The sequence below is a fragment of the Gopherus evgoodei genome, unplaced genomic scaffold, assembly GCF_007399415.2.
Source record: "Gopherus evgoodei ecotype Sinaloan lineage unplaced genomic scaffold, rGopEvg1_v1.p scaffold_63_arrow_ctg1, whole genome shotgun sequence".
In the NCBI taxonomy this organism is placed as follows: Eukaryota; Metazoa; Chordata; order Testudines; family Testudinidae; genus Gopherus; species Gopherus evgoodei.
In genome coordinates, this window is record NW_022060084.1 from 114,982 (window position 1) to 138,981 (window position 24,000).

At 43.8% G+C, this 24,000-nt stretch overlaps 1 protein-coding gene across 1 annotated transcript in view; it reads left to right on the forward strand.

Annotated features, from left to right (window-relative positions):
• Positions 1-706: 706 nt before the first annotated feature.
• The window catches only part of LOC115643582 (nectin-3-like), a 55,522-nt gene continuing 32,228 nt past the window's right edge, over positions 707-24,000 (forward strand). The window contains exons 1-4 of the mRNA XM_030547599.1: positions 707-768; positions 3,624-3,824; positions 5,522-5,686; positions 8,131-8,469. Of these exons, the coding sequence (XP_030403459.1) occupies positions 717-768; positions 3,624-3,824; positions 5,522-5,686; positions 8,131-8,469 (757 nt within the window). The 5' untranslated portion in view covers positions 707-716. The remainder of the gene's footprint in view (positions 769-3,623; positions 3,825-5,521; positions 5,687-8,130; positions 8,470-24,000) is intronic.

Here is a 24,000-nt window from a genome sequence, read left to right on the forward strand (position 1 = left end):
CAGGGTTGGAAGGGACCTCAGAAGGCCATCTAGTCCAACCCCCTGCTCAAAGCAAGACCAGTCCCCAGACAGATTTTTGCCCCTGATCGCTAAATGGCCCCCTCAAGGATAGAACTCATAAGCCTGGGTTTAGCAGGCCAGTGCTCAAACCCAAGGACCCACCGCTGAATTGCCGCTGAAGACTTGGAGCGGCGCCCAGTGAGCACAAGCCCCATAGGTTTGGTTTTTTTTGTCATCCTTGCCGGGGCCCCGTCGAATCTATTAGATCAGGCCCCGTACTTCCTAAAGCCGGCCCTGAATGGAAAGCCACTGAAATTGCCATGGAAATGGAGAGTGTGTTTCTGAATCATGCCATTGTTTTCCTGGATTTCTGTGCCTTGATTGTTCAAGAGGTATCTGAACCAAATTCTTTTCTTACTTTAAAATAAATAAACTGCAGAAAGACGAGTCATTACTAATCTACTAAGGAAAAGAAACTGGCATGCAACTTGTTTCATACATGTTCCTCTTTTTTCCCAAAGCTTGATTTTGAAAAGAGTTTTGTTAATTCTTCTGTTGTTTTTTATTTCACGGCAGCCTGCCCAGTATTGTGTAGTGGCAATGGGCAGTATTCCAAAGGACGCTGTCTCTGTTTCAGCGGTTGGAAGGGTACAGAGTGTGATGTGCCTGCCACCCAGTGTACTGATCTTCAATGTGGGGGCCGTGGGATCTGTATCATGGGTTCTTGTGCCTGCAACTCTGGGTACAAAGGAGAAAACTGTGAAGAAGGTAAATGAAATATTTATCCAGGCATCTACGGTAATGTCCAGTGGTGAGCTGGAGCTGGTTCACGGGAACCGGTTGTTAAATTTAGAAGCCCTTTTAGAACTGGTTGTCCTGTGCGGGCTTCTAAATTTAACAACCAGTAAGTTGAAGTGACCTAGGAGCGTAGCTGGGGGGGAACAGGGGGAGCGGCTGGTACTGCTGAGTACATTATCGAAAAGTGGAGCCTGGGAGGGTGGATAAATGGGGTGGCGGCTTCGCACTCAGGCCTGGCGAGGCGAAGATGGAGCCGAGGTGAGCTGGTGCGGGGGGCTGCCCATGCCACAGCAGGTAACCTGGGGGTGAGGGCGTGCAGGGGAACCGCTTCCCACTCCAGCTCACCTCCAGTCCACCCTGGCCTCCTCCCTGAACACTCCATCCCGTTTCCCCCATGCCGAGTTTGCAGCCCCCCCCCCGTGCTTCCCACTAATCAGCTGTTCGGGAGGAAGCCTGGGAGGGCAGAGAAATGGGGTGGCGGCTTTGTGTTCAGGCCCAGCGAGGCGGAGACAGAGCTGAGGTGAGCTAGGGCAGGGAGGCCGCCTGTGCTGCAGCAGGTAGCCTGTGGGGTGGGTGCGCAGGGGAACCATTTCCCGCTCCAGCTCACCTCCACTCTGCCTCCACCTCCCTGGGCCTGAGTGCGAAGCCGCCACTTGCTTCTCCACCCACCCAGGCCTCCCACATGAACTGCTGATCTGTGGGAGCTGCGAGCTTGGCCTAACCCTGTGCTCCAGGCACTCTGTGGCAGCAGCGTGGCCCGGCTCCAGCCAGGCTGCGTGGCTGTAGTACCACCAGCCACCTCCAGGCAGCGTGGTAAGGGGGCAGGGAGTTGGGAGGGGTTGGATAGAGGGCAGAGGAGTTCAGGGGGGGTGGATAGGGGTCAGAGTCGTCAGAGGGCAGGGAACAGGGGGTTGAATGGGGGCAAGGGTCCCGTGGGAGCAGTCAGAAAGGAGCGGGGTTTGGATGGGGTAGTGGGAGGCAGTCAGGGGGCAGGGAGAAGGGATGGTTGGATGGGCAGGGGCCATCAGGAATGAGAGAAGGGGTTGGATGGGCGGCAGGGGGCAGTCAGGAGACAGGTAAGGAGGTGGAGGGGGCAGGGGTCCTGGCGGGGGCATCAAGGAACACAGGAGGGTGGATGGCACAGGAACCCCGGGGAGCGGGGGTGGGCCACGACCCCCTTGTGGGGTGAGGAGGAAGCCAGTTGTTAAGATTTTGGCAGCTCATCACTGGGAATGTTTCTAAAATGTCAGATTACAGCATAGTGGGTCAGATTTTTCAGATGCTGTAAATCAGCATAACACTATTGATTTCACTGGAGCCATGTCAATTTGCACCAGCTGAAAATCTGGCCCAGTGAAGCCATGTGCTGGCAAATTGTCCACCTTATATTAAGCATCCTAAAATACTCTGGTTGCTAGATATTTTGGTTTCAGCAGGTTTTGTCTGATAATTTCAGCTTATTAAAACTAGATTGATTTTATCTGTCTGACATCAGCTAACAGGGAAGCACAAGAAAAGCTGACTGTTAGATCAGACATCGTGATTTTTCACATTGTAGAAGAAATTGTTACTCTATTGCATATGGTCTTTCCCACCAAGATTTTTATAAAGACTTCACAGTTGAAAATGCTGATTCAAATGCATCACACTGAAAAATTATGCTTTTTTTTGTATTTTAGAGATGTATACGTATTCATTCTGGGGTGCTGTCAAGTGGAAGTCATTTTCTATTTATTTTTTTAGGAGGAAAAAGCACCATTTCCCTTCCTCAATCAAATTGATTTTATTGATCTCCACATACAAAGTAATGCAATTAATTCTCTGGAATTAAATTTTCAGACCATTGACCCTACAAGTGTAAAGTTTTATTGAGTCAAATTGCTAAATTAAATCTCGTCATCTAAAGCACATTAAAGTGAATTCAGAAGGATAGAGAATACCCAACTCATTGATTTCTCAAACAGGTTGAGGGTCCTGTATAGCTTTCAGAACTCAGTAGTAGTGGATCAGGTCAGCTGATACTGCTTGTTGTAGAGAATCCAAGATTTTGTTACTCTGTGATTAGGGAAATGGAGAGCAATAGCCTGAAAACTCAAGTGAATCTTGGTGGAATTCGGTAAAATTACAAATCCTTGCAAGAGTCTCAGTTACATCAATGACTTTGAGGTTTGTGTCCATTATCCCCAGAATGTCATTAAGCCAGTTACTCATATGAACATGAATCCTTACAATTTCTTTTGATGATCTCATGTACTACAAAGAAAATGACCAATATGATAGCAAAAATGGATTAGAAGTTGCATTCTGTTAGTTATATATTGATTTTTTTTATTTATTTGATCAGATAGTGCTTGTTATCTTGTGATTAAAGATTTGGGGGGAGGGTTAGCTCAGTGATTTGAGCATTGGCCAGCTAAACCCAGGGTTCTGAGCTCAATCCTTGAAGGGGCCACTTAGGGATCTGGAGCAAAAATTGGTCCTGCTAGTAAAGGCAGGGGGCTGGACTCAATGACCTTTCAAGGTCCCTTCAAGTTCTAGAAGATTGATATATCTCCAGTTATAATTATAAAGCAGGTGGGCTAGAGGCCACCTCAGGACTCATGAGTTCTACTCTCTGTTCTTCCACTGACTCATTACATAACATTGTGATTTGCCTCATCGCCTTGTATCCCCATTTACTGTTTGTTGTTAAATGAGTGTAGGGCTGTTTACCTCACATGAGTATTTTAATTAATTCAGGAAGTGCTTAAAATCCTTGGATGATAATTGCTGCTATTGTAATTGTTAATAATTACATATTAAAGAGTATCTTTTTTTCTCTCCAGCTGATTGCTTAGACCCGGCCTGTTCCAGTCATGGTGTGTGTGTCCATGGAAGGTGCCACTGTAATCCAGAATGGTGTGGTAGTAACTGTGAAATGCTGAAGACAATGTGTCCAGACCAGTGCTCTGGTCATGGGATGTACCTTCAAGAAAGTGATACCTGCACTTGTGACCCTAATTGGACAGGTGTAGATTGCTCAAATGGTAAGGATTAAAAACATTCCTAATGTGTAAAACTCTAATATTTTATAAGTTAATACATAATCTTGCATTACTGTGTGTCAGAGAAAAACTTAGTTCTTACTTTTTGGTTGGGTGCAGCAAAGTCAGATACTTTATTATTTCAAGCAATTGCATAGAGGGAGGGAGTGCGCCAAGACACAGGGTTTCCCCCTCCTAGGCAGGTCTCTCTCCAGGTAAACAATTCCAGCAAGCATTTATACTTCTTGTTACAGACAATAATAAGCAACAGCTGCATTTTGTTTATACATAGGCTATCTTGATATCTTATTTTTCTCACTTCTATTTAGATGCTAGTCTACATTCCTCGATATCGACACAAGGTCGCAACAACTTCTCACCTATTTCTTTCCCATTTGCCTCACACAATCCTCGCTTCCACAAATCTCACGTTATTAGGGTTACAGCTAGTCTGACTCTTGCTCTACTTCCACATGTGTAAGAACCTGATCCAGCTGCTATTGAAGCTAAGTCTTTCTATTGACTGTCGTGGGAACAGGATCAGGCCATATATCATGAGTGAAACATTCAGAACAAATGACCTTTCATAAATATTTGAAAATCACACAGTTTCTTCACTCAGATATTAATTGAAGGCATTTGTTTTTGGTGGTGGTTCAAAGAAAAGAACAAAATGTTATATGTACCTTCTGCGCTTAAGATTTGTACTGAGATATTCATCTACATATTTAGAACTGTGTTAATGATGTATCCAGAAATACACCTCTACTCCGTTATAACACCACCTGATATAACACGAATTTGGATATAACACGGTAAAGCAGCACTCCGGAGTGGGCAGGGCTGTGCACTCCAATGGATAAAAATCAAGTTCAATATAACGCAGTTTCACCTATAACACGATAAGATTTTTTGCTCCCGAGGACAGCGTTATATTGAGGTAGAGGTGTATTTCCATTTGAAAAATGTATTTTTAGGTGCTTGGAGGGGCCAGTCCTGTAGATCTCGTTCAGGCAAAACTCCAGACTTAAGTTAATGAAAATTTTGCCTGAATAAGGACTGCATGATTGGGCCAACAGTTCTAACAGGTAAGGCTTTCTTCACGGCCAAAACTTAGCACATTTAAGGCCAGTCGCTTTTCTTAGATACATTGGTATAAATTCAGATTAATATATGGAATTATTATAATTTAGATCAGAATCTGAATTTTAGTCTCAGTCTGAGAGCAAGGAAAAAATCCTCTTTGCTAAATTGAACTTTTGTTCAATTGTAGATTTTTGCCTATAATGTAAATAACCTGCAAGGTACATGGTACATTTAGTCACTAAAACTATGCAGGAAATTCTAATGGGATTAAATGCATATAATCTAAGCTACAAATGGTAACCCTTAAAAAATAAGTCCTCGCAAAAAATATAATTGAGAATTACTGAGAGCTAACTGACAGAAGACCTGTGGAGACTTAGGCATTACTAAGTCAACTGGGTAACTAATTAAGCATTAGCAGAGATCAAATTTCATATTCCATATTCTCTTGGGTCCTACCTGAAAATGCTTTTAGCAGTAAATTCCTTTGATTTAATGTTCAAAGATTTTCTTTTCTCCTTCATATGTTGAATTAAAATGTAACGCTGCTAATTAATGTGTGTTCCCCTCTCATTCTTTCTCTCTTTTTCTCCCATCCCTCCTTTTAAATACAGAAATCTGTCCTGTGGACTGTGGCTCTCATGGTGTTTGCATGGGTGGAACATGTCATTGCGAAAAAGGTTGGACTGGACCAGCCTGCAATCAAAGAGCCTATCACCCTCGCTGTGCTGAACATGGAACCTGTGAATGTAGCCAGAGGCGGAATGGCAAGCGCTCTGGTAGGCTAGCTGGGCTTTAATATCTGTCTTCAATACAAAACTCCAAAAGCTAGAACTCCTGGCCTTTTGTGCATCAGAAATGTAACACTTTGAAGCTTGTTTCTTCAAAAGGAATATTTGCACTTGTCAGTCTGGTGCAAGAATTTCCGTTTCAGTCGTTGCCTGTACCTGCCTCCTGTAGAGGAGAAGCTTACATAGTTTTTAAATCTGTAAATATGTCAGCTGATGTAGGCTTTTTTATTTGTATGTGCTAGTTTTCACGAAGATGTGATACCTTTTTACTTTTCCCTTTACTGAGAAGGAAGCCCAAGAAACTTACTCTAACCTGAGCCCCAAAATAAAAACACTGACCAAGGTGGTAAAGAGATCTAACTGCTCCCCTCCCAATTATCCATTTTGTTGACATAATGAATTTCTACTTTACAGTTGTACAAGATATTTGCTAAGCAAATGACATTACATTTCAAAGCACTTCAAATGGCATATTCAAAAGAAGCAGTCTTCATTGATCTTTGTATGTTTCCATAATCAAAAATGTTCTCTCCTTTAGAAACTCCTGTACTTTATCATTGAATTATTTACACTCTGTATATTCCATACAACAGAGACAAAAAGCAAACCCTTTCCTTCAAATTATAGGGAAGATCATTCTCTTTCCTAGAATTTAATTAATGTGTTTCTCCAGAAACTTACCACGGGCCACACTCTGCCTTTGGATGTTTACTTTTCCAATTGCACAGAATTTGACAGACATCTGTGGACCGTGAGTAAATGTGGGGATTTGTGTGTATATATATACCCAAAAGGGCAGGGGAATTAGAAAAAAGGGGAAGAAATGTTGTCACAGAAAAGCAAATGATACTATTCTTTATTTGTCTTACCATAGCACTTCGGAGCCCTAGTCATGGACCAGGACCCCATTGTGCAAACACAGAACAAAAAAAGATGGTCTCTGCCCCCAAAGAGTTTATAATCTAAGTATAAGATTGATGAATACAGACAGATATGGGAGTACTAGGAAGCAATGAGACAATATGATGAGAAATTTGTGATGAAATTGCAAGTTTGTTTAATGATTATAATAGTGTTGATGTAATGTCCTTAGACTTCTGTAAGGTGTTTGACATGGCACCAGGCAATATTTTGAGTAAGAAACTAGAACAATACAAAATAAACTCGGGACACACTAAATGAATTAAAAGCTGGCTAACCGATAGATCTCCAAATTTAGTTGTAAGGGGAGAATCATTACCGAGCAGATGTGTTTCAAGTGGCCTCCCTTAGGGATTGGTACTTGGTCCTATGCTGTTTAACATTTTTATCAATGACTTGGAAGAAAACATAAACTCAGCACTTATAAAGGTTGCGGATGACACGAAAAATTGAGGAGTGGTAAATAATGAAGAGGATAGGTTGCTAATACAAAGCGATCTGAATTGCTTTGGAAGCTGGTTGCAAACAAAAAAATGTACCTTTTAATACGGCCAAATGTAAGGCCATATATCTAGAAACAGAGGATGTTGGCCATTCTTACAAGATGGGAAAGTCTATCCTAAGAAGCAGTGATTCTAAAAGACTCAGGAGTGATAACGAATGAACATTAGCTCTAAGTGCAGTGCTGTGGCTAAAAGGGCTAATATGATCTTTGGATGTATAAAGAGAGGAAAATCAAGTAGAAGAGTTATGTTCCCTCTGTATTTGGCATTGGTGCAATTGCTCCTGGAATATTGCATCTGGTTCTAGTGTCCACAATTCAAGAAGGACGCAAATTGGATAAACTGATAAATTGGAGAGGATTCAGAGAAGGGGCACAAGAGTTATTAACAGATTGGAAAATATGCCTTATTGTGAGAGATTCAGGAAGCTCAGTCTGTTTACCTTAACAAAGAGGAGTTTAAGAGGTGACTTGATTACAGTTTATAAGTACCTACATAGGAAACAGAGAGAGACAAGGTAGGTGAGGTCATATCTTTTATTGGACCTACTTCTGTTGGTGACCAGGACAAGCTTTTGAACTTAGTAGAGCTCTTCTTCAAGTCTGAGGAAGGTAACCAGAGTGTCCAAGCTAAATACAAGATGTGATAGGTTGTTAAGCATAAGTGATTCACACATGCCGTAGGAGACCACTTCAAATGAAGTGTGCAATTAGCGCCTCTGCTGTTCCAGGGCAATGGAAGGTTAGGGTTAGGGTGTGTTACATATTGTCCTAATAAGCCATTAAACTAGTGTATTTAAGTCCATGCATTTTAGTGTCCTCCAGAGTTAGGAATTTAAATTCCAGGCTCATCTTTTGAAGGTGTTATACAGATTTTCTTTGAGGATGAGGACTGAGAGGTCAGACATGGAGTGATGGCTTTGTGAAATTACAGCTAAAGGTAAATATGTGCCTTTAGATTTGCTACTAACTTTGAAACTCAACTATCATAACATTTCTTTGTTTTTAGCTGTCTTGGCTAAACCAGTTGTTGAGCGACATGTAACGGCAGTTTGGGGGAAGAATGTCACCCTGAAATGCATGATTGAAATAAGTGGAACAATAATACAAATCTCATGGGAGAAGATACATGGTAAAAGTAAACAGACCATTGCTGTTCTTCATCCTGAAGAAGGGTTTGCTCCTCAAAGAGAATACCAAGGAAGAGTGTCACTTAAGAACAACTCACTTACTGATGCAACCATCATCCTACACAATATCAGCTTCTCTGATTCAGGAGAATATGTATGCAAAGCAGTTACATTCCCACTAGGAAATACTGAGTCATCAACGACTGTAACTGTATTGGGTATGTTTGCTTCTTAATTTTATATTTGATTATTTTACCCCCAAAACCTCCACAAAAAGCTGAACAAACTTCATAGGACTTGGCTACATGGAGACATCGTGTGTGGCAAGCTGGGGTCTGAATCTACAGCACCATATCTTGCCACATAATGATTGGCCGTGTTTACCTTCCTGCTGTGTACTGAAAGTTCAGTAGTGGGGTTTGACAGATGTTTCAAATATTGTTAGCGGGCTCCAGCATCGTAAGGAAGTGATTGAGTTTCTTAATGCTGTGACTTACAGAATTATATAATTTATTCTTCTGTCTCAAATTTTCTTTAACAATCCTCTTGGCTGGCCTAGAAGACAACACAGAGCAGGTGTTGTAATGCAGTATTAGTTGATTCATGATGTTTTTTGGTTGACGTAGCCACATCCACAAGAGGACTACAAACCTTTTGATTCAAAGTCATTCTTAGTAATTTGGGGACGACTTATGTATTTTAAATCAGAAGATCCAGGCACTCTGTCAAATAATCCAAAAGATGAGAATAGTGTGTGCATTTTTTTAAAAAAAAGTTGGTCGGGCCTTAAGTGCAAGAAGGAGAAAATAAACATTGAGTGATGGAATTAATATGCTGGGCACTGCTTGCTGAGTGAAGAGATTCTTTGTTGGGTCACAATAGGCTGAGATGAAATTGTTGCTACTTCAAATGTTTGACAAATGTGTGCTAAAATAGTGCAGTTAATTAAAAATAAATGTTCACATTCTTGTATGTTTAAAATAAACTGCACGTGAATGGGAAAAATTCAAGCATTTTTATTTAGAAGCATTCTTAAATTTTAGAAACAATTCAACTAAAGGCAAAAAACAACAAAACTTGTTCTGAAATTTGGAATAAATAATGTAGCTGTTGACTTAAATGGAAAAATCAATATGTAATTTAAGGGAACTCTGTTCAGGATGTTTCAGATGTATTGATCTGATGAGATACTAAATTACAATAGAAAGGCTGTTGATGGTGAAATAAGTAAATTGCTACGTACTGTTTTAAAAAGAAATGTAATGGCTCATTAAAAGATTAGGGAGGGTAGTCTAACAAATATGAAGTAATTCATTTTTTCCAAAAAATGGGGTATTTAAGATGGTTGAAGTAAAAACTTAACTGGGGCCTTATCTTACTAATCCATATTCTTATGTTTTCTCTTTGATATTAATGCCATTAACAGTGGTTAAAATGAGTTTTGTTTACTTACAAATTAGTAATTGTAGCTAAAACTCTAATGATTAGAGATACAGGCATGCTTGACAAAGCCCTGGCTGAGATGATTTAGTTGAGGATTGGTTCTGCTTTGAGTAGGGGGTTAGACTAGATTCCTCCTGAGGTCCCTTCCAACCCTGATATTCTATGATTCTATGAAGGCAGTTGTTTGTTAAAAAGTTTGACCATGGCCATTTCTTATTTTCACAGACTAGACTGAAGGGGGGTTCCAAAAAGGATGGAGCTCGGCTGTTCTCACTGATAGCAGATGACAGAACAAGGAGCAATGGTCTCAAGTTGCAGTGGGGGAGGTTTAGGTTGGATACTAGAAAACACTATTTCACTAGAAGGGTGGTGAAGCACTGGAATGGGTTCCTTAGGGAGGTGGTGGAATCTCCTTCCTTAGAGGTTTTTAAGGTCAGGCTTGACAAAACCCTGGCTAGGATGATTCAGTTGGGGGTTGGTCCTGCTTTGAGCAGGGGGTTGGACTAGATATCTCCTGAGGTCCCTTCCAACCCTGATATTCTCTGATTCTATGCATGGAAGAAAAAAGTATAGACAAACCCTCACCAATCTGAGGTGAAATGATGCGTTGTTTCCGTTCTGTAAGTAATTTTGCTTTTGGCAGTAACAGCATTCTTGTAAAAAAGACCAGCTGTACTTAAGCAAAATAAAAAGTTTTGATGATGGAAAAATTCCTGAAAATAGCTGAATAATATATCACCATTAAACATTTTAAGCAATAATGTTAGTTTTAATCACAGGAACATGTTTGGTGTGACAATGACTGTAACATAGCTCCAGAATGAATTTTTTTTGAGTTGATATTTGTCTCCTAGTTACTCCAGCACAGTAAGTCCTAGAACTGCTTCTGTGAAATATGGGATGCTACTTTCTACAGCTTGGATTTGAAGCAACATGTTTCTAGTTTCTCGGTTATTTTTCTTCCATAAAGAATTAATTTAAAAGGCTGAATGAGTAAAGCGTACCATGTTAAGTATGGCACAAAAGAATTGCTTGTCAACTGTAGAGCTCTGTGGGTGAGGGGAAGAATGGGGCACCTTGAAAAATAGTTGGATATGAAGAAATTGTTTGTTGTAACGACAGAGAAGGGCATGATTGTGGCTAGATGGTGCATTGTGGAATACCCATGAAACAGATGTTGTGTGGGTAGAAAGTCTCCAGGACTATAGTAACATGAAAAACAATACACAATTTGAGTTTAGACCTGACACATGCTACATTTTTACTTTAACCTGTAGTCAAAGGGGAAGGTTTTTGGTAGGTATGAACTTGGGAACCCTTGAGTTGAGCAGTAAAGTGAGATGTCCTTAAATATTGGTGGAGTTAAAGTATGACCGTGTGTTGTCAGACAAAGGAATCTTTTCCAAAGTCCTGTCTTATATCAGGAATCCTACTTCAGTTTTCGAACAGGCTGTGATAAGAGCTTGACTCTCTCAAGTGCTAGCTTGTTTAGCTGCTGCTCTTAACCTGGGAAAGTGTTAAAAATGAGTTATCAGTATTTACCATCTGTTCCTCAGGAATGCAGTGTCTGATCAAGTCTTGATGTATTACTGAGCTCTGTTCCTGCCTCCCCTTGTCTGTGTGGACTCCAGAATAGTCTGTTACTGTCTGAGCCTTAACATATAATGCTTTGTTGCTATTATTTGTTAGGTGAGTTGGTCAAATTGCTCTGTAAGCCCCTCAAGCCTCTCTCTCAAGAATTAGCCATTTAAGTCTCTCCCATGCTTTCTTTTCTTCCTCTTGAGCAGGATGGTTCCTAGCTTCAATTTTGATACTTTTCTTGAGGAAACCTCTGCCTCCAAAGTGTTTTATCTACTTGAAATGTTAGTCGCCTCACTTGATCTGGATTTTACCAAATCGCTGAGTTTTGACTTGAGCTGTTTAGTACTGTTAAGAAAAATGATGTCACAAATTTAGTAGTACTCAATGGATCTGAAAGCTTAAAAGTTGTTAAAACTGTAAGGGATTTTAGAAAATAAGTGATAAGTATAAAAGCAATGCTTTTGTCTTGTAAAAAAGATATATGTGGCCTCTATTTGATCTCAGTGAACCATAAATTCCATATACATTTCGTATATATTTACTGCTTTGAGCCATTCTGTTCACGATTGTCTTGTCTTGTAGCTTTTCTTCATCTCTTTAATTTCTGTGATGGAATGTATTGCTGTTAAGATGCAAGCATATGGAAGATAGAGAATTTATTATCAACGATGTTCACTTTTTTTGGCATTGTGCTGTTTCCGACCCAGAAAGCAACAGTTTCTTCGAGTGATGATCCCTATGTGTATTTCACACATGGGTGCACATGTGTAAATATTTTTTTTGTCATTTTCATAGTGTAGTTTAGTATCAAACATCCTCCCTGGTTAAGGGACACAATCCCTTGTCATGTGGGGACGATGCCAAGTATCCCAGGCTTCAAGAACTGTCTCATGCTCATTAATTTTCTATTAGCGATAAGAATTCATAGTGCCCCTACTGCCTGGTTGAGGCACACATTTTGGTGAAGTGCAACGTCTGTAAGGCCTTCCTACCCAGAACTAGAGTAGCCCGTGAGCTCCATCTCTGTGAATTCCATATCGAAGCGATAATGAGGTCCCTGGTGCACTCAGATCCTGGCCAAGGAGACTGCCTCCACTGCTATGTAGTGCCCCTCTGAGCACGAGCCATTGCGTGGAGCTGCTGGCACTGAAGCCTAAGGACAATCCCCACCACAAGAGTGAAAAAATACTCATGGGCATAATAGCACCAGTGGACTGCTGATAAGAGATTAGTTCCCTCCCCTACCTGTACTATGTCAGGTGAGATGCTGCACTTGGATCCAGTGGAACCAATGCTGAAGTCCCCCCTCTCCCCCTCACCTGGAGGGTAAAGCAAAGAAGAAGCAGGATCTGTTGGTAGCAGTGGTGACCTCGGTACTGGGACACGTAGAGCATCAGTCTACAAGCATAGCTCTGGATGCTCCATCAGTGCTGCCTCACCAGCACGCTGATTCAGGTCCCTTTGGAATCTCAATGGGCACCCATGGACTCAGGATGTAGAGACTTGCCTAACGCCAGAGGAGGTATTCCTGCTGTACCTGCAGTGTCCACTCCTCATGGGCCTGTGCATTTTTTGAAATGTCCCCACAGCTGAGGATGAACTGCTGTTCCTGCTATGGGAGAGGCCCCTTTCCATCCGTTGGACCGAGCCCTCCAGTACTGATAGTCCTGCTGTTTCTGACAGAACCATTATCCAACTCAGAAGTCTCAGAATGTAGCTCCATCAACATCTCCACTGCTGTGTAGGAGCCCAGACATGCAGCTGAAACACCCTGATCTGCTTGGCTATGACATTCTCCTCTCCTCCCCCTCCCCTTGCCTCCTGAGAAGCCTGGTACCACTTCCCTGTGGGCTCTCCCAGATGGACGGACCCCTCATTCTGACCCTACTGGAGCCTATGGGACCTGTACCACAGACATCCAGCGCCATTGCAAGGATCCTTTCGCTCCTGCCAACCAGCTCTGTTGGTATACGAGGAGGAAGACGGGTAATCAGTACCACCAGTTCCAAATGAAGCCTCCTTGTCACCAGATGCTGCTATCTCCACCGGATGACCACCGGCAGTACCAAGAACTTTTGCAGAGAGTGGCTACCAACTTAAAAATTCCACTGCAGGAATTCTGGAACCCCCAACATAGTCTTCTGGACATCCTTCAGCCACAGGGAGAGTACATGTGGCCCTTTCTACAAATAAGGCCATGCTGGAACCAGCCCAGATGATTTGGCGCACACCAACATTGTGCCCCCACCACGAAAAGAGCTGAGAGACAGTACTTTATGCTGGCTAGAAGGACCGATTACCTAGTCATACACCTGTCTTCTAATTCACAGCATGTCAGCACCTGCAGTACAACTTCACCACGTGCAGTAGGCTGGCAGAGCTTAAGTACAAGTGCCCTGCAGATGACAAGGCCCAGCTCTAGGCCTTAGTAAATGAAGGAAAATTAGTGGCACAGTTGGCCATTCAGCTGCCACTGCATCCCCCTTCTGTGCAAGTGCACAGAATTCATGCCCTGCAGATTTCTTTGCTTCCCCACAGAAAAATGACTTTCTGACAGGGAAGCAAAGAGAAGCTGCAAGAGCAGTCACAAACCACTCCCTAGCTGTGCAGGTACATAGTTTCATACACCCAGAGCAGCCGATGGAGAGCTAAATCACCGCAGGGCTTGGCACATGCTATCCAGTGGCTCCAACTCTGAGCTGGGATCTGCTGCTAGTCCTGGCTGAGCTGGAGACAGGAGAGGACGGAACTTTTTCTTCCCCTGCATGGAGTGTCTGGAGCTGTCTCAGACACATCCCTAGAAACCTCCCACAGGCTGCCAGAAGCTCAGCATCCTCCCCTGCTTCCTACCCCCATCACTCCTCAACTGTGAGGAAAGTGGTCACTACAGGGAGCTTCTCCCCCATCCACCCCAACCCCTGTGCATCCAGACCTCCCATACCCAGACACTCCCTTTAAGCCTCACCAGTACACCCAGAACCCTCTACGTCTCCACACGCAAAGCCCACTGTGCCAGACTTTCTCAACCCCTGAATCTGGAGACCACTGCATCACAGAGGGGAGATAGGCAGGGTCGCAGGGTGCTTCTTGGGCAAGTCTAGGCCTTATGTTGTGTCAGGGTCAGATGTAGCCTCACCACTGAGTCTGTGTCTGGAGGGTGGGGGAGCTGCAAGGTGATCTCCTACCTTAATGCAGCCAGTGGCCCATGCTCCCCGCTGCTTTGTGGGATCCTCTGCATTTATTTATTGACAAGTAAAACTTGCAGAATTTTAAAATACTGTGTGCAGAATTTTTTATGTTTTGGCACACAGTGCCCTCTGAAGTACCCATTGCTTGGCCACTGGACTTGTGGCTTCATTCTTCTGGTTTCCCGAGAGAGGTCCAAAACACCATCAAGGATCTCCATTTAGAATAAGCTGATCTTTTCAGTGATAAAACAAAAAGTGCGTTCTCTGGCATCCATGTCACCAACAGTTTTCAAGAGCTCCTTGCCTTTCTCATGGGGATCACCAAGGAAAATGCTTTTCTGTTCCATCTTTTCTGCCTCAAGCACAGGAAGAGTCTTTCTTAGGGCAGAAGCAGACAGGTTGGACACTCTGCTAACTAATATCTCCTTATTTTCACCATATGAGGCTGTGATGCCTCTCCCAACTTCTCTGACAGATTGTGCCAAGCTGTTTCAAGAGCTAATTGAATGAATTGCCCAAGTCAAGATCTACTTAGAATAGGTTGAAGAGTCCCATCATAAGCTGTTAGACATTCTACACATAGCAGTCTTCTATCAAACAGCATTGCAAGTAAATGAGACTTTGCTAGATGGTCTTGGAAGGTTCCAATAGACCCCAGTGACGATATCACCTGCATATATAAATGTGCAGAGTAAAATTATTACATTTAGACAATAACTCAATTTCTGTTTACATGCCCTCTGCCTAATGCCTTGGTTGTCGAGAAATGGGTTTTGGAGTTTATAACCTCAGGCTATTTCATACATTTAATCTCCATCTTCCCAGCTCACCCTCCTTCCTTGGTCCTCAGCGTTTTGCTGAGACTAGAAGTAATTTCTGTCATGTGTAGGGGTTGTAGAACCTGTTTGAGTCCAGCTAAGAGGGAAGAGATTCTGGTCCAAAAAAACTCCCTCTGGATGGAGAGCAATTTATTTCCATCTCCAGCCCTTAAACACCTTTGTGCAAATGCAGAAATTCAGGATGGTGACACTTGCTGGTATTTTCCATTGCTGTATTCCAGGGATTGGTTTTTAGGCTTGATCTTGAGGATGAGAATTTTTGAATCGTGATTTACCCCTCCCATGGGATGTTTTCTTTGTTTAATAGTCAACCAGGATCACTTGCAGTATTGTGCTTCCCATCAGTTCCTTCTGCTCGGAGGGTATTCTTGAAGGCCCTGGTAGTAGTTGCTACTACTTCATTGACCTGGGATGGTTGTCTTTCCATTCCTTCATGGTTGTCTATTCAATGGACACTCTTACAGCAAAGTTGTCTCTATAGTAAAAACAGCTGTGTCCCTTTTCCACAGGTTAGGAGTTGAGCTAAACAAACAAACAAACAAAAATCCACTTTGACCCCACTGTAATTGGATTCATAGGATATTCTTTGGGTGCCATAAAAGCCAAAGCTTACCATATCAGGTACAGATTTGATACTAACAAACCACACTTATTTGAATTAAGTCCACAGACTGTCAAGAAATTGTCTGGTTAAGACACATGGCAGCTTGTACCTTTTGTGACACAGCATGCCAAGTTACATGGTTTCTGCTTGCAGAGATGGCTCAGAACAAGTGCAATCTAGACAAGATCGTATCTGTCCCTCATTGAGTATTGGGTTGGCTCAGGTGGTGGAAGGACCTGTCCAGAGTATGTGCAGGAGGTTCCTTCACCCAACGTCCTGCCATTACTATAACTTCAGATTATTCCTCATGAGATGCGAAACACATATAGGAGGGACACTGCTCAGCACAAATGGTGTGGCCAGCACTTATCTCCATATCAACTTCCTGGAATTAAGAGCAGTCAAGAATGCCTGAATACACTTTACTCCCTTCCTCAGGAACCAGTCTTTCGTGGTCATGACAGACAATGTTGCATTGGTGATATTATATAAACCATGAAGTGAGGGGCAAGATGCTGTGCTGAGCATCCCTTTGTGCTGAACCAATGAAGTTATGGAACTAGTGTACAGTGAAGAACGTGGTCATCTCACCCTTTTACCTTCCAGGTGTACAAAACACCAGAGCCACCTGAGCAGGCACTTCTCCCAGGTTTGAAGCCGGGAGTGCGACTCTCTGACTTAAGCATATTTTCATAATCTGGTGATTCCTGGAAGCGTGGACCTCTTTGTAACCACTGTGAAAATAGTGTGAAATTCTGTTCTGTGTAGGGGAGAGGTGGAGATCATCAGGTCATAGGAGTGCATTACTCACCTATTGGACAAAGGGCCGTCTCTCTGCATGTTTATCGACACTACTGCCGCCAAAGGCTGCTGAACAAGATCAAGCAGGACGAAGCTGGGGTTGTCCTAATTGCACCAACTTGGCCAAGAGACGTTAAATGATTTGTCTCACTTTGTCCTTTCTCCTTCCAGTTATTCCCCATTTGTTATCCCACAGTTCTAGGCACATTTCCGCCCAGAGCTTGACTCCTCAATGGTTCTTGGGGAATAGTGAATACTTGACCGAGGTACAACAGATCCTATTAAACAGCAGAAAGATCTGGAGCAGAGCTAGCTACTTTTAAAAGTAGAGATTTCATCAATGGTGTTTTCACTGGCAGTTTTTCCTATCCATTCCCCTCTTTGCTGTTCTTGATAATCTTTTGGAATTAAGGTCAGACCTTAGCTTGAGTTCTGTCAAAGATCTGGTAATACTCAAAACTTTCCCTTTACTGAAGGGGTGCAGTGGGGGTTCAGTATTTGCCTAGCCCACAGTGACAGAGTTCATTAAAGCACTGATAAATTTATTCCCACAATAAGCCAACCTACTCTGGTACGAGGCTTGAACTTGGTCCTTAACAGCTTCATGGAATCTTCATTTGTGCCTCTAGCTACAGTAGTTGTTTTCTATTCCCGTTGCCTATTAAAATGGCATCACCTCTGCACTTGTGCCCAATCGTTAGGGGCATTAATATTGGAGCCCCTTTATAGTATTAAGGAAAAAGTTTCATGATAGCCTCATCTCAAACTTCTACCTAAACCATTCTTCCATTTCCGCACTAACCAGGCCATATACCTTCCTCTATATACGTAGTTCCCCCTCCCCCGCTCCATTTCCCAGCCACACCAGTCCAGGGAAGAATCTGCATTCCATACTCTGAATGGTGTTAGCTTTGTATCTGGACAGAGCCAGACCATTTAGAAACTCTGACTGTTCCTTTTGTGGCTCGATCAGAAGAATATACACTTTCCACCCAAAAGAAACAAAATGCGTTTCTGAGGATATTCTGAGTTGTTATAAGCTCACTAATGTTCTGTCCCTTTCTAGAGTAATTACCCACTCAACTAGATCTCGATCTACTTCTATGGCACTGTTGAAAAGTGTGCCAGTCACTGAAATTTGCAAAGTCGCAACTTGGTCACCAGTTCAGTTTTTCCAAACAATATGTCTCAGTACAGGCTTCCAGGTCAGATACTGCTATTGCCAGTGCTGTTTTGTCAGCAGTCTTAAATCTAACTCCAAAGCTGCTCCCTCTTATGGATGCTCCTTGGCAGTTGCTTGAAGTACAGCGCCCATCAGGGCTTTTGAGAAAGGAAAGGTGGTTTAATTTTACAGGAACTGAAATTCTTAGAGATGTCTTAATAGGTGCTCTACTGTTTGCCCTTTTCCCCCCTCTGCTTTGCAGTCTGTCTTTTGGTGATAGCGAAGGAAATGAGGGCTATTTGCCTGCACTGCTTCCCTTATTCTTGAGACGGGACATGAGGTGGCCTGGAGCCACCTGCGTGTGCTGAACAGGCACTGATATCGAAAATGTCAATGATGTGCCTGAAGTGGAGTGCATGTAGGGGGATGCACCTTGAAGAACTCAGCCTAGACCCATCCATACAAGCGGTCCATTTCCTAGACACTACTGTGCTAATAAGCGATGGTCACATAAACACCACCCTATACTGGAAAGCCACTGACTGCTATACTTACCTACATGCCTCCAGCTTCCATCCAGAACATACCACACGATCCATTGTCTACAGCCAAGCTCTAAGATACATATTTGCTCCAATCTCTCAGACAGAGATAAATACCTACAAGATCTCTATCAAGCATTCTTAAAACTACAATACCCACCTGCTGAAGTGAAAAAACAGATTGACAGAGCCAGAATAGTAGCCAGAAGTCACCTACTACAGGACAGGCCCAACAAAGAAAATAACACAACACCACGAGCCATCACCTACAGCCCTCAACTAAAACCTCTCCAGCGCATCCTCAAAGATCTACAACCTATCCTTAAAGATGATCCCTCACTCTCACAGATCTTGGGAGACAAGCCAGTCCTTGCTTATAGACAGCCTCCCAACCTGAAGCAAATACTCACCAGCAACCGCACACCATACAACATAAACGCTAACCCAGGAACCTATCCTTGCAACAAAGCCCGATGCCAGCTCCGTCCACATGTCTATTCAAATGACACCATCATAGGAACTAACTACATCAGCCACGTCATCAGGGGCTCATTCACCTGCACATCTACCTACGTGATATGCCATCATGTGCCAGCAATGCCTCTCTGCCATGTACATTGGCCAAACCAGACAGTGTCTACGCAGAAGAATAAATGGACACAAATCTGACATCAGGAATCATAACATTGAAAAACCAGTGGGAGAACACTTCAACCTCTCTAACCACTCAGTGACAGACTTGAAGGTGGCAATTTTGCAACAAAAAAACTTCAGAAACAGACTACAAAGGGAGACTGCTGAACTCGAATTAATATGCAAATTAAATACAATTAACTCAGGCTTAAACAGAGACTGGGAATAGTTGGGTCATTACACTAATTGAATCTATTTCCCTATGTTAAGTTCTCCTCACACCTTCTATGGGTCATCTTAATTATCACTTCAAAAGGTTTTTTTTTCTCCTGCTGATCATAGCTCATCTCAATTGATTAGACTCTTCCTGTTGGTATGCATACTTCCACCTTTTCATGTTCTCTGTATGTATAAATATCTCCTGTCTGTGTGTTCCATTCTATGCATCCGAAGAAGTGGGCTGTAGCTCATGAAAGCTCATGCTGAAATAAATTTGTTAGTCTCTAAAGTGCCACAAGTACTCCTGTTCTTTTTGCGGATACAGACTAACATGACTGCTACTCTGAAACCTATACAAAGTTACTAACTTCTCAATCTACAAGTGGCATTATTAAAGCAATAGACTACACTTGGATTAAGTAAGAATTCTATCTTTGGTGAAGAATTGGTGGATGGCTAACTGTATTCACTGGGCGGATGCATAATTGAACCTTATTTATAAATAAAATGTACAAATTGACTTTAAGTTAATACTAACTGCTGTAAGAATTATTTTTTTAAAATCTAAATTGCAGCAGAGATGCTCTGGATACCTGAACTCACAAAATGTTGGGCAGTTGGGTATTCCTTGTTAGTACCCTGCAGCATGTGAGTGAAATCAATCTCTTATTTGTAACTGGCTTGACATTTGTAAGTAGACTACATTTCCTTGCACTTAAAAGTTTAATTTCTTCAGAGGCTTCCCTTAATGTATACGAGTTCAACCTCCTGGACGTCATTGATTCTTGGGAATCTCTCAGGTCTTTTCTGATCTTCAGTTTTTGCATGTTATCTTGATAGCCACACACACACACACACACACACACACACACACACACACACACACACACACACACACACACACACACACACACACACACACACACACACACACACACACACACACACACACACACACACACACAGAGTACCTGCTTCTCCTCAGCAGATTCAGTCCTTTTTAGCCTTGAAGACACAGGCTTGGGCAAAGCAAAATCCTTCCAGGTCACACAGGGTCTGGCTGATCCCTCCTTCAGTCAGTCCCTTGTGCTGGGTTTCTCCCCTTCTGGGGACAGAGTGCAACCTTCCTTGCTGGAAGGGTTCAGAGCCTTGCTGCACCTAACTTGCTGGCAGCTTCTCTGCTTCTCTCACTCTCCCCTCTGCTTCCACGGCAAGGAGGGTTTAAAAAGTTCTCCAGCAGTTGGGGCCAGCTGAACCTAATTAGTTCCTTGGTAACTCCTTTTCCAGCTGAACCTTATTTCCCCATGGCTATCTCTCCTCAGTGGATAGGGAAAGGCCTTTTAACCCCCCTGAGAGTAATTACGACCCCTCCCTTTCTAGCCATTTGTCCTGGGTTTGCCATATATTCCCCCCCCCAACACTACCGGGTTGGGCTACTTGGGTCGGAAAGCAGTGTACCCTCAACAGGCCATCCGCATTGCCATGTTGGGTTCCAGACCTATGTCGTACTGTGAACTGGAAGGATTGGAGTGACAGAAACCATCTTGTTACTCTCCCATTTTTGTCCTTGTTTTGGTGCATCCACTGCAAATTGGCATGGTCCATGACCAGGGTAAACCTCCGCCCAAGTAGATAGTAGCGGAGGCTTTCTATGGCCCATTTTATTGCCAGGCATTCCTTCTCCACTATGACATATTTCCGTTCCCTAGGTAGGAGCTTCCTACAGAGGAAGAAGGACGGGGTGTTCATCATCTCCGACCATTTGTGAAAGCACCACCCTAGCCCTACTTCAGAGGTGTCTGTTTGTAGGATAAACTCCTTCCCCCAGTCTGGGGCTACTGGTATGGGGTCTGTGCAGAGGGCTGTCCTCAGATCCGCAAAGTGGCTTTGGCTGCATCAGACCATTTTACTATGTCTGCGCCCTGAGCTTTGGTTAGGTCCGTTAATGGACATGGCCTGTTGGCGAAGTGGGGAACTATAGTACCCGACTAGTCCCAGGAATGCTCTGACCTGTTTTTTCCGGAGTGCTCGGGGCCACTTCTATATATCTTCTAACTTGTTGAGCTGGGGCTTCACCACGCCCCTCCCCACTGTATACCCAAGGTACTTGGCTTCAGCAAACCCAATCAAACATTTGGAGGGATTTGCAGTCAGTCCTGCCTTCCTCAGGGTGTCCAGGACTGCTTCTACCTTCTCCATGCACGTCTCCCAGTCGGGGCTATATATGATGACGTCGTCGAGATAGGCTGCCGTGTACTTTCCATGGAGTCCTAACAGTTTGTCCATTAGCCGTTGGAAAGTAGCGGGGCCCCATGCAACCCAAAGGGGAGAACAGTGTACTGATATAGTCCTTCTGGAGTTGTAAAGACCGTCTTCTCCTTGTCGGCCTTGGCCAGGGGGATATGCCAATAGCTCTTGGTAAGGTCAAGGGTAGACATAAACCGTGCCTTTCCCAATCGGTCAATAAGCTCATCTATCCTGGGTATAGGGTATGCATCAAATTGAGACATCTCATTCAGCTTGCAGAAGTCATTGCAGAACCTCATACTGTCCTCCAGCTTAGGCACTAAAACCACGAGACTGGACCATTGACTATGAGATTCTTCATTGACTCCTAAGGTCAACATCTTCCTGACCTCTTTCCTAATCTCTATTCTCTTGGCCTCTGGGATCCGGTATGGCTTGACGTTCACCTTCACTCCAGGCTCTGTGAAGATGTGATGGTGAACCTCAGTAGTCCTGCCTGGCTTTTCCGAGAACACATCCTGGTTGCGTTTGATCAGGTTGATCACTTCTGATCGTTGTTCTGGAGTCAACTCCGGGGATATTCCCACCAGGTTGGGCTGGTTGCTTTTAAAGGATGGTGCCCCCAGCGTAACCACAGGAGCTTCTCCTGCCAAAGTTTCAGCAGATTTATATGGTAGATCTGCTCCAGCTTCCAGCGACGTGGCTGTCGGACCTTATAGTCAACTTCTCCTATAGCTTCACTTACCTCATATGGCCCCTGCCACCTGACCAGGAGCTTGCTGTCCATTGTGGGTATAAGCACCATCACCCAGTCCCCTACCCGGAACTTCCGGGTCATTGCTTGATGATTGTAGTATGTCTGTTGTGCCCCTTGGGCCTTCTCCATGTGTTCGCGCACAAGGGGGGCGACTTGGGCTATTGTGTGTTTCATCTGCAGCACATGTTCTACAATGTTTCTCCCCGGGTTCAGCTGTTCTTCTCAGTCTTCTTTAGCCAGGTCCAGTATGCCCCTGGAGTGGCGACCATATAACAGCTCGAAGGGGGAGAATCTAGTGGAAGATTGAGGAGCCTCCCGTACAGCAAACAACACATAAGGCAGCAGGGTTTCCCAGTCTTTCCCGTCATGACTAATCACTTTCCGTAACATGTTTTTCAATGTCCTATTAAAACATTCGACAAGGCCATCGGTCTGGGGATGGTAGACCGATGTTCTAAGAGTCCATATGTGGAGCATTGTACACAGGTCCTTCATCAGCTTAGACACAAAGGGGGTCCCTTGGTCCATCAGGATCTTCTTAGGTATTCCTACTCTGGAAAAAATCTGGACTAATTCTTTGGCTATGGTCTTGGACATGGTGTTCCGCAGGAGTATGGCCTCGAGGTATCAGGTGGCATAATCTAGTACTACCAGAATGTACTGATGTCCCTGGGCTGACTTCTCCAATGGCCCTACTATGTCCATAGCTATTCACTCAAAGGGAACCTCAGTAATTGGCAGAGGTACCAGAGGGGCCCTTAAGTGTGGTCAGGGCCCATATATCTGGCATTCCGGACAGGAGGTACAATATTGTCGGATTGCTGCATAAATGCCAGGCCAAAATAACCTCTGTAGAATCCGATCAAGGGTCTCATCTACGCCTAGATGGGCCCTGAACAGATGACTGTGGGCCAGATCCATTATGGCCATCTGATGCTTCCCGGGGACCAAGAGTTGTTCTATGACTTGCTCTTGGACACGGACTACTCTATATAGCAGATCCTTCTTAATCATATAATATGGCCCTGGGCCCTTAACTCTCCCCTCCACAGGAACCCCATTTACCTTTACTACTTCCTTATGAATATTGTGGTATATGGGATCATTGGCCTGATCCTGACCAAAATTCCCACGTGCGGTCCCCATTTGTCCAAATTCGGGGGGGAGGGGATATACCTTCATCTACCCCTCAGGAAAAGCCCCTGGGGAACCAAGTCCAACGATAGGGTTGTTGATGGCCGACCCAGTCCCACTGTCTGTTGAGCCTCTTCTTTCCCCTGCCAGTGTAGAATTCTGGTACTGGGTCAGGATCCTCGTCCCCCTCCTTTTATCCAGCCTCCATTCCCTCTGAGTCTTCCTGGACTTCCCTGGTGGGGAGAACAAATTCTGGCTAACCTCATGGAAGGCTGAGGGAGGATCACCTATCTGGGCCACACCCTGGGTCCCAGGGTCATTATTTTCTTCTACTTCATCACCAGGGAGTAGGCAATCAAACCCAGGAAGTCTAGTCGGATAAGGACAGGGTAGGGAAGTTTTGGAAATACTCCCACCGTCAACTTAGTGGGGTTTCCAAAAACTTCTGTTCTTACGGGGATGGTTGGATAATAGTTGACATCCCCATGCACACAGAATATTCCTGAGCGTTTGGCCTGGGATAGTTGGTCCTGCCTGATCAGCTCCCCCGAGACTAACGTGATTGCACTTTCTAAGCCTATTAATGCTGTAGTCTCTCT